This window comes from Sander lucioperca, chromosome 2 (assembly GCF_008315115.2).
Source record: "Sander lucioperca isolate FBNREF2018 chromosome 2, SLUC_FBN_1.2, whole genome shotgun sequence".
In the NCBI taxonomy this organism is placed as follows: Eukaryota; Metazoa; Chordata; class Actinopteri; order Perciformes; family Percidae; genus Sander; species Sander lucioperca.
Window position 1 is genome coordinate 40,443,246 of NC_050174.1, and position 10,394 is coordinate 40,453,639.

General features: G+C 38.1%; 1 protein-coding gene across 4 annotated transcripts in view; it reads right to left on the minus strand.

The window, feature by feature from the left end:
* Window positions 1-9,022, minus strand: part of ypel1 (yippee-like 1) — a 34,529-nt gene extending 25,507 nt beyond the window's left edge. Inside the window, exons 1-3 of one of the 4 annotated variants that reach the window (XM_031305254.2) lie at window positions 5,306-5,628; window positions 1,204-1,296; window positions 107-391 (exon numbers count right to left, since the gene is read on the minus strand). In XM_031305254.2, coding sequence (XP_031161114.1) covers window positions 107-223 — 117 coding nt within the window. In that variant the 5' untranslated portion in view covers window positions 224-391; window positions 1,204-1,296; window positions 5,306-5,628. Of the gene's footprint in view, window positions 1-106; window positions 392-1,203; window positions 1,297-5,305; window positions 5,629-7,457; window positions 7,737-8,416 lie in introns of those variants that run through there. The other 3 variants (XM_031305252.2, XM_031305255.2, XM_031305253.2) reach the window with 3 other exon arrangements.
* Window positions 9,023-10,394: the final 1,372 nt, after the last annotated feature.

A 10,394-nucleotide genomic window follows, 5' to 3' on the forward strand; every position in this document is an offset into this window, starting at 1 on the left:
GTCCTAAAGCCTTTTTCATGTTTATAAATATAAACAGATCTGTTGAATGTCATGTGAAATGCTGCAGGGTGGCTTAAATGAAGGACAGGGGCTGAAGCTGCTGTACCTTTGAGATGAGCTCGTCGTGGTTGGCCAGGTGTGCCCGGCAGTGGATGCAGCTGTAGGTGCGGTGGCAGCTTGGCAAGTAAGCCTGGAAGGTCTTTGACTTGGTCATCTTCACCATGTCAATTGGGCAGGGCTCCTCGCTGGTGTCAGGACTGGCACTGGAAGAGTTGCAGCTCTGCTGAACTTGCTGACAGAAGAAACACTGGAAGATGCAAGCAAAAGCCGTCGTTGTTGTGGAGTGGGTGTGTGGCACGCTCCACACAGACACCACAGGAGAAAATCAAACCTGCAGGCCGAAAAGTAAAAAGAGGAGACGTGGTGAGACACAAGTCCCATACTTCCTATTTTTAGAGCTCACAATCTTGATTGCATTTCCAATATAAACACAGCTCATTTGCTCGAGCAATCATAATCTATTATGCGATTACAATCGCATGTTGTTGACAACCAATATGCTGTGATGTAACTTAACATTATGACAAGTCAAACAAACCCTTGATCACAAACAATTTGATTATTCATAGTTTATGTATTATTATACATCATTGTATCTATTGGAAGACAAATTTCTGAAGTGCTATTATCATATTCATATACATTTATTATTGCATTAGATATAACAAAAATATATCATTGAACTGCAGATAACTGATTTTATCAGTCAAAAAATAAAGAGAAATATAGGAAATACTACATAGAGGTCAGTTTTTTCAGTAGTTACATAATGTTTTTGACTTGTTTTGGTAAGAGTAAGCTATTAATTGACGCTGATGTACCAGAATAAATGTATATTATTTATTTTGGCTGTCATTTTTATCGACTATGATTAAGAGATTGTACTCTACAACAAAGTCAGATGTGGGCAAGAAACAGGTTGTAAAGGTTGTAAAGAAGTCAACTGTGAGCCCAACTGTCTAAACCACATTGTTTGGAGTGTGACAGCATCTGAAATATGTAAATGTAACCATTTCTGGAAAACTGTGTGCACACATCTACAGTTAGTTCAGTAAGTCAGTCTAACTGATGATTGCAACCGACAGTTTGAGTTATAACTTTAGAGTTTGCCTTCATATTCCTTTACAAATAAGTTTGGCTAACCTCGAAGTTTGTTTACAATCTGTCGGATCATCTGACTGCTCGTGTTTGTTTCCTCTCTGCTGGACTTTTTTTAGTGACCTCGTTCCCAGATCTCTGCAGTGGTGGAAGAAGTATTCAGATCTTTTACTTAAGTAGTCATACTACAGTGAAAAAATACAAATATCATAACATAAAATTCCTGCATTCAAATTGTAACTTAAGTAAAAGTACAAAAGTATTAGCATCAACATATACTTAAAAGGTACCAAAAGTGAATGTACTCACTATGCAGAATGGCCCATTTCAGAATAATATTGAATAATAATAACTGATGCATTAATGTGTTCATCACTTTAATGTTGCAGCTGCTAAAGGTGGAGCTAATTTTAATTACTTTATATACTGCTGTGTAGTTTAATCTCATCATTTATTAGTGGATTTATACTTTGTATTAATAATCTGAATCTGCAAAAAACAACTACAGCAGTCAATTAAACATAGTGAAGCAAAAAGTACAATATTTCCCTCTGAAATTTAGTGGAGTAGAAATGCTCGAGTACAGTACTTGTAGAACAACACAGCTGGATCTCAGCAATTATTTTGGTGAGTACAATGATCATAAACTATTCATTATCATTGTTATCATAACAACAATTCAACTTGTAATAAACTGGAAATATGGATACAAGTTCCAAAATAAATCCAGCTCACATAGGAGGATACTGATACAAAAACAAACAAACAGAAGCTTAAGGTTTTTATTGGCTGAGGTGAATTCAGAAAGCCTGCAGGGGATTCAGCTCTACACACACAAATGCATACCATGTCAGTTCATCTGCAGGACAGACTAGAATAGCCGATGAGACAATGCAGCCAAGACACAATGAATGAGGAACTCAGGTTAACAAAAACATCTCTGCAGATGTATAACGCCAACATATCCACCAGAATGCAGACAGATCTGTTCCATTTACTTTACGATACTGCTTTCTGGACTTTGGTGAGGCAAGAATAGGATTCCAGCTGATCAAATATGAAATTCATGCTTACATAGACATCAAAAATATGCATATTTAATTTTTTTTTCAAAAACCCTTTTTAACCTGGAGACTCCAACAGTAGTTCATTTCCTCAAAAGAGGTCAAGACATGCCTTACTAATATAACAAATACAAGTTTTAAGTTTAGCATTCACATCGTCAGACATTTCCATTTTGTTTTATTTGCACAATTTCTATTTACATAATCTCTTTCCTCCCCCTCTTTTTTTTTTTTTTTACACACTGCTGTCTCCATGCTGCCTTTTATGTCACTTTCTTTTATTAATCTTGTCTATTGAATTATCATTACTAATGTTATTAATCCTTATGTGTTTGTGTCCGTGGTTTAAAGCGACCACTAAAAGGCTCAGCTGTCAGAGGAAATATTAAGTGTTGTTCCTGTAAACAGTCGAGATGATGGCTGTTTGGTATCTTTAAGTGGACACAGAGTTGGAGGTCAAACAGGTTTGTTCATAGAATACTCCTCTTACTTCTCTTTTTCTATAGTTTGTTACTGTCATGTTGTATCTTGTTTTTTTAAAATATTTTTTGTTTTTTGCAGTCTTGCTCAAAAGGCACCGTAGAAATAAAGTTGAATTTGATTTGATCTGATGTGATTTTAAACACATTCAGCTCCAATCACAGTTCACCTGCCCTGCAGACAGTGATGAAAAATTAGTATTTCATTTAAAATACAATTTTATTGAACATGTTTTAAAAGGTTTGATTTGTTTTATTATTACATTTTTATTTCCTGTAAATTAGTCATCTGTTAACGCATGATAAAAAGTGATCGATAATGCTGCATTAATAGATTTTCTGGTCACTTGGGGGCAGCAGAACAAGGTTTAGGGCTTTACGTTTTTTTCTTGTGTTTCGCAAAAAAGCTGCTGATGGGGTTGGGGTGGGGAGGGTTTGGGGTGGGGGAAGGGGTGCCAACTGGGTTATAGGTTGCCAGATGGCAGGTGGCAAACGGGTTGTAAATTGTATATGGTGTGTGGATTGCGTGAATAAGATTTGTTTGATACAAGAGGTCCGATTATTTATAAAGGAGAAATAACAAACCGGCAGGGGTCCGGGAGATAGGGCTAATAAACGCGAGAAACCCGGGGAAAATGGAAGTGTTGGCAGGTATGGTTTACAGTGGTGGCCCCCTCTAGGGGTGTTAGTGAAGATTTCAGTTAGCTACACACACCTGGCAGTTAGTGGTTGTCACTTTTTAGTAACAACTTATATCTACGTAAGAACTAGTTTGTGTGTGGTGCAACCTGTTTTCATTTAGTCGTACATACATTAGTATTAGTATTTTTACTTACTTAAATTAAGGATGTGAGTACTTGAATGATTATAGTGTACAAACAGCGCCAGCAGTTTGTGGTTGGCTGAAATGCGACTGGGCGGTGCCATTTCTCTGATCAACCACACTGTCTTTCACTTCTTTAAAGTATATTGGAAAACACACTGAAGTAAACCATAACCTGGTAAAGACCAACCAGACACTGGTGACAGTATTGAGCGTAAAAAAAAATAGAGAGATCTACCTGTATGGGAGTGTTGAGGGTATTGTTTATACTGTATTTAAACAACTGTATGATTCTCAACAAAACTACACTTTCTTCTGCCAGCCATATTTTTTATACCTGATACTTCTTTTGAAAGAGTATTTGTAATTTATAACAAAGGACAGACATTGTCAAACATAATCCAAGTGTTGAAATTAGGAAAAAACGGTATATTGTCCAACTCTTTGTCTTAAAAATACATTGTCTACTGCAGCCCACAGGCTCAACAGTCACTCTAAACATCCAAACACCAACACAGCATTAGTAAAAACACAATGACAACGTGCTTCAGCAGCTCCAGAAGTTTCCAGTTGAACTCAATGTGCTGCAACAGGAAGAGCAGCAGCGCCGAGACAGAAGCCAGCAGCCAGACAAGAAAACAAAGGAACTTCCGCAACTCAACACGAAGCAGCCGTGATCTGATGTGAAGCATGGCTGCTTTGCAAACACACACTTATAAACACACACATTTACACAACTGGGAAGGTAACATTACAAAAAAACTGGCAGCCTAACACGGTGGCCCCCAGACGGGCCATATTTACATGCATACTGTATAATCTGCACAGGTGCCTGAGGCATAATCCCTGCATGAATAGGACAAAATCCCCTTTCTGAATTAGCCCAGTTTAACCCTGGCTGCATGTGAACGGAGAAAGGTAAACACACACACACACACACTGTTATTTGCATTTAGACACACACACACACACACACACACACACACAGTTATTTGCATTTAGACACACACCTTCCCTTTTTCTTCATAAATGCCAAATAAGGACATGTAAACGTCCATGGAGCTGTTTCTTTGTTTGTTTTGGTCCCTTGTAAAGCCAAGTTGTTCACTTCAGGGCATTTGACAGCGCATGGTCTTATTTGTGTTCCCTTTTTATGGTCTTACTTTAGCATTTTCTGTATATTTCTTTAACTATAGCTGGGAAATATTTAAAAATATGTCTTGAATCCTACAAAATAATTTCCTGACACTAGAATGCATGTCTCTTTTGTTTCAGCCCTCGTCGCATGGTGATACCTCAAATTTGGATTTAAATGACTTTTTTTGAAGGATGAACAAAACAAAATTAGTAAAAAAAAAAAAAAAAAAAAAAGGAGATACAGTAACACAGCAGGAACAGCTGCTATTCAAACTGAGCAAAGTGAAAACAAAGAGGCAGCACAATGTGCGTCTCTGGTAACCACTAACAGGAAGAAGTGTCCAGACAAAAGACTCGCTCGACTCGCCACTGAATCTAACCCGAGAAAATAACACATTTAACACAACATGCGTTTTTACCATCATTTGTATATTCTTAATAAGTTAATCTTGACATGACAGCCTTTTGCAACTCGCCCCCCTCCTCTCCTAAAATGTGTTTATCCCCAACAAAGAGCAACGACGACAGCTAAGTGCAACAGTGTCGCTGTGTCTGGCTGTTTTTTTTTTTTTTCCGAGCCTGATGCAGTCTGTGAATCCAGCACGACAGGTTTTCGGAGGTAAACATTGCCCTGCTGTACTCACCACCTGGATCAGATCTGAGCAAAACGCAGCACTGGTGGAAATATGCTTGCTGAAGAAAGACAGAGATGTTTTTCAGTTTGTTGTTTTTTAAAGTTAAATAAATTATTGTCGTCGTCCCAGGCTCTGGTCCATGTGTGATGCTGCCAGATGGGAACTTATTGTTGTGTCCTTTGGGTGCTGACGGATCTCATTTTTTCCCCAACACGGGCTTTTGTTGTGTCTTTTGTGTCCGTAATGGACTGGCATGGTTACTTTGGTACAGAAACGTCACCACGTGGGAGGGAGATGGAGCTGTGATTGACAGCCAAGGCTGGCCAATGGGTGGCTGCGCTGCCTTCAGGCTCCCATGGGAAAGATGGAAACCAGGTTGAGAGTAGCATCAGGTGAAAATGAAATGTTTTGTTTCTTTACTTTATAGCGGTCCATTAATTTCATGTTTTATTTGGAGTTACTTTATAAGTAAACTTTTTTTTATGTTTCCAATTTTTTTGCAATTTTTCTATTCTATTTTCTATCTCTCACGCGCACGTGTATAGATATACGTATAGAAGTATATGTATAAGCAACTGTATATATATTGTTTTAATTTAATTCTATTCTAATTTAAATATTTGTAAATATGTTGTGTGTGTGTGTGTGTGTGTAGCGTGAATGAGCTACAGCTTACATTTCATTCTGCAACCCTGTGTTGTAAAACAACAAATAAATAAACTTTAATTGTGATTATTTGTGTCAATACACTTTGTAGTTACTATTTATGTATGGTGTATATAGTATTAATTTAGTACCTTTTTGTTTTTGACAATTTGTATTCTAGTTTCTAAGGTTACTACACATCTGCTTTTCTACTTAATTTTGCTGCTGTGACACTTCTGTTTCCACGCATAGGATCAATAAACTTCACATCATCTTAAATTTAAATTATTTTTTTTTGTAAATAGCTTGATTTTTTTTGTTTAGATTTATGTTTTTGCTCAGTTTGGGCCTTGTAAAACACCTTAGTAGTGCTGCTTTTGTATGCTTTCTAGAAATTAAATATCATCTGCGTCTTTTCGTCAAATGTGTTATAATTCAGGCTTCAGGTTGTGGACTTTGGCAACTCAAACCCAACTTCTCTAAAGAAGTTTTAAGTGGAGGCCAAGATATTTTGGATGTTCAAAACACATTTAGTTGTTGCCTGTACCATTTCTTCTGCTGTAAAACATTAACTCAGATGCAGCACATATAACGTGTCTGTGTAAAGTGTGACAACGTTGACAGTTATTTATCACAAACAACAAATTCAAATCATATATTTTAGCTTCAGAAAAACAAAGCTCTGAAAGTTATTGTTCTGTTATTGTGAAAGTGCTTATTTCCCATGTGGCATGAACGCGCCACATAGAGGAGGAGGGAGCGAGCATTACCCGGATGTGTAAATAAATACAAGCTGAGAATATGAATCTGACTCCTCTTCTTTCTCTGATATGAAAAATAATATTTTTTGTTTGTCATGCTCGGTTTTCCACCTGCAGCTCTCTGTATTAGTTACAGACAGTCACTTTTGGTTTCTGCACGTTTTTGGCACATTTTCCACTCAAATTACCAATTGCATGATAAATATTTGTATAGTAATCCGTCTGTGTAATGCTTAAGTAGCACTGCGGGTTAAAATCCTTTAAAGAAAAGCGATCATGATATATATAGGATGTCAAAAACAACAAAACATACAATTTGATATTATCCCTACACCATGTTTGAGAAGAAACACCAGAAAGTCATAACTGACCACCATAGAAACAATTTAGCATTATATGACGATTATACCTTAAAAAACATCCACAGCTATCTGAGCCAAACCAAGCTTGCCCCTATTAGTTCATGTTAGAAACAGATCAATACATTCCTCAAGTATTTATTTAGACTTTGACATGGGCAAAGCGGAAATTCGTATTATATTTTGTAGATTAAAAAACAAAGCAGCAGCCTGATCGCCCACGCCACCCCCACCTCCTCCTCAGCCCCCTCCCCCCCTCCTTCTCCTGCTGCACTGTTTATGTGTCAGTACTGCATCATCCTGACATTGGACAGATTCAAATCTGACATATAATAGCATGAATGATGACATTAAATAAAAAAAAGGCCTACAATTAAACAGTAGTCTGGTTCCTACCTCCAAAACAAAAGCCTGCCTTCGTCTTATCCTTGCTGTCCTGACGTAGAGGACGCGCGTGTGCTTCAAGACTACAACAACAACAACAACTCACGGACTGTTTGTATTTCTTACTGTCTTTCATTAAAACAATAAACGTTGACATCGCAGCACGGCTCCACGTTATGTTGCAATACCCTCAAATGTGTTGCTTCCCCATATGGATGCATGTAAACACAACACTGCAGCTTCCCTCAGAGGTGCAGGCTGTGCGCGCGTGAGCGTTATGAAATCCGTCCTTTTCACTGTGTTGTTGTCGCCTGTTCACGTGGCATCATAAGCCCCCCCAAAACTGACCGACATCTGCAGCCAAAAAGGCGCACATATGATGATAATGGTGGTGATGATAACGGAGATAGCGCACATGATCAGCTGAAAGGAGCTGGACGTCAGGGGTTTTGCTCTTGAATGTAACTCGAGGATCAAATTGCAAAACGTGTCTCATTAAAGATAGGAGACAAATTGTAACATTATAATTAATATAAAACGGGTTATTATATGCCTACAGTTAGGAAATCCTACAGAACTGTCATCCTAGAGGAGCAGGGAATTAACAAATACGACATAAACATACCACTTTTAAAGTTTCTGGAGGAATATCACAGTATTATGCAAACATTAGATTGTTACCGGAATATTTAACTACTTTTAATGCATTGCATAGTTTATTAGCTCTGCATGCACCGCAAAACACAAGAAGCCTAATCCTACGATACATTTAAGCTGTAAAATATGAATATAGAAACATCGGTGCAAGAGGAAACAAACATAAAATACCCAAAAGTATTATAAACTCACTACACGACATATACGCACACTTTAACCTAAGAGGATATTATAGTAGAAGAATACAGTTATTATAGTGATTATTCTGACAAACACACGCGTGTCCTCCAGCAGGTCACTGGCGTTGCACTTACCCCAAAAACACTTCGCCTTTCCCTCCTCGGAAACCAAAACAACCTCGTGAGGAAATCTCTTTCTCTGCTGGAGCTGCAGGAGTCTGGGTATTAGTAAAAAGCATAAAAAGATAAAGACACATTCACCGTCCCATAAATGTAGCAACAGTCCGTCTAGGTCGGGCCGAGTGCCAATAAAAAGTCTAAAAAAAAACATCAATCTCCTCGGTGGATCTTCACTGCGTTCATAAACCAAATACTTTCTGTGTTAAAGCGTGAGATGTGCGGGATATCTCCGTAGGTCCGGTTTGAGTAGAATCCCAACCGTGAGGCGGGTCAGAGTGTGTCCATGTTGGAGCAGCTTGCAGCTCTTTGAAGGGTTTTAACCTTTAGCTCTCCGACATCAGCGGCAGGCCGAGCTGTCCCGTATACGGCCTTATTTATAGCCTATGAAATCCTGATTACCTCCGTGATGCGCAGCGTGCTCTGACTAATGCACAAACACATTCACGACACTGGACCTGTTAAATAAGACCTTCCAATCTGTTGGAAGTGTTTACGTTCTCTTTGGGATGAATTGTGCGAGCTGCTTTCGGTCTAAAACAACTGTAAGAAAAAACATTGCAGAAAAAGCGGTGTTTTATTACATCTAGGGATGCTGCCTTTAAGTGCTGCAGGAAATAAGAGAGTTAAGCGCACAAAAACAACAACGTAGCCTAGCCTAGAACATGTCTGAACAACTCCAACATTATTATCATCCCAAAGGAAATTTGGTTAGCAGCCAGCCATTTAACACATACATCACATGAATACACTGTTGACAATGCACAATATAGGCCCAACAAATGAGTTTAAAAAAAATTACCATTTTATTAAAAACGACAAGTAAAAATAAGGTACAACTTACTTGTTTGTAAAGCTTTTAACTACATCTGGTTGTCTTCTTCAGAGGATGGAGTTGCTCAGTTGTCACAGAGATGGTTAGTTGTGGTCACGAAACATTCAACAGAGAACAAAACAGCTAACGTAGCCTACACAGTTGAAGGTATAGCCTATTACTTTCATATTTTCAGTTGATCAAATATGCAGGGTTAGTTGTGTTTTAAGCTTTAAAGTGAGTTTGTAAACTTTAAACAAAGGCTACTTGGTCACGACGTGGATATTTAATTGTGGACGCCATGTCATCAGCTGATAATTAAGTAAATAATCACAACTTTTATGTTTTTGCTTTCACTATTCAGCTTTTACTTGTCACGTAGCTTAAATGGCCTCCAAAAAGTTTTAAACTGAGTCAGTTCGATGTTGTATAGCTGCTACTTCCGGACAAAACAACCGAAAGCTCATCTTCATCTTTAAACTCTTAAATTCGATATTTTGAGAGGTACGTAAAGGCAAAAGTAGCCTAGCTACACAGCCTGTTCTACAAATAGCGTCCAATCTGCCAGAAGAAGAATCTGCGTCTGACCAATCCGCTGTGAAGGAGGGCGGGGCTACACACTCACAGCCAATCAACCCAAGGCAAGACGCTGAACAGCGCGCTCGCGTGGCTGAGGGTTGTTTTTGGCTGTGCGCGCCACCGACACAGACGCGTGCCAAAAACAATACCCCACAGCGCGCATGCGTGGCCGCATTGCAAGCACGTGGTTAAGAAGAGCAAGTAAACAAACCCCGCTCCAAAATCAATACAGTTGATTGACGTTTAATATTGGTGTTTACTGTAGTTTTAATATATATGCTTGTGTCAGGGTTAAAATAATGTTTTTTTTATAAATTACAATCTTTAAAATCATTTTCCAAGTTTACGTAAATTTTACTTAAAAACTCGTTTCCTTTGTATCCACTTTCATCGCATTTCTTTTTTATACAGCATTTGTAATGCAAATAACTTTAAATTTGTATTGTTTGTCGATTTAGCAGGTTTTTTAATCAAATGAAATCACTTGAATTTTGAACTTTCTTAGGGCTTGTAGGCTACAAAAAGTGAATATTAATTTGTAAA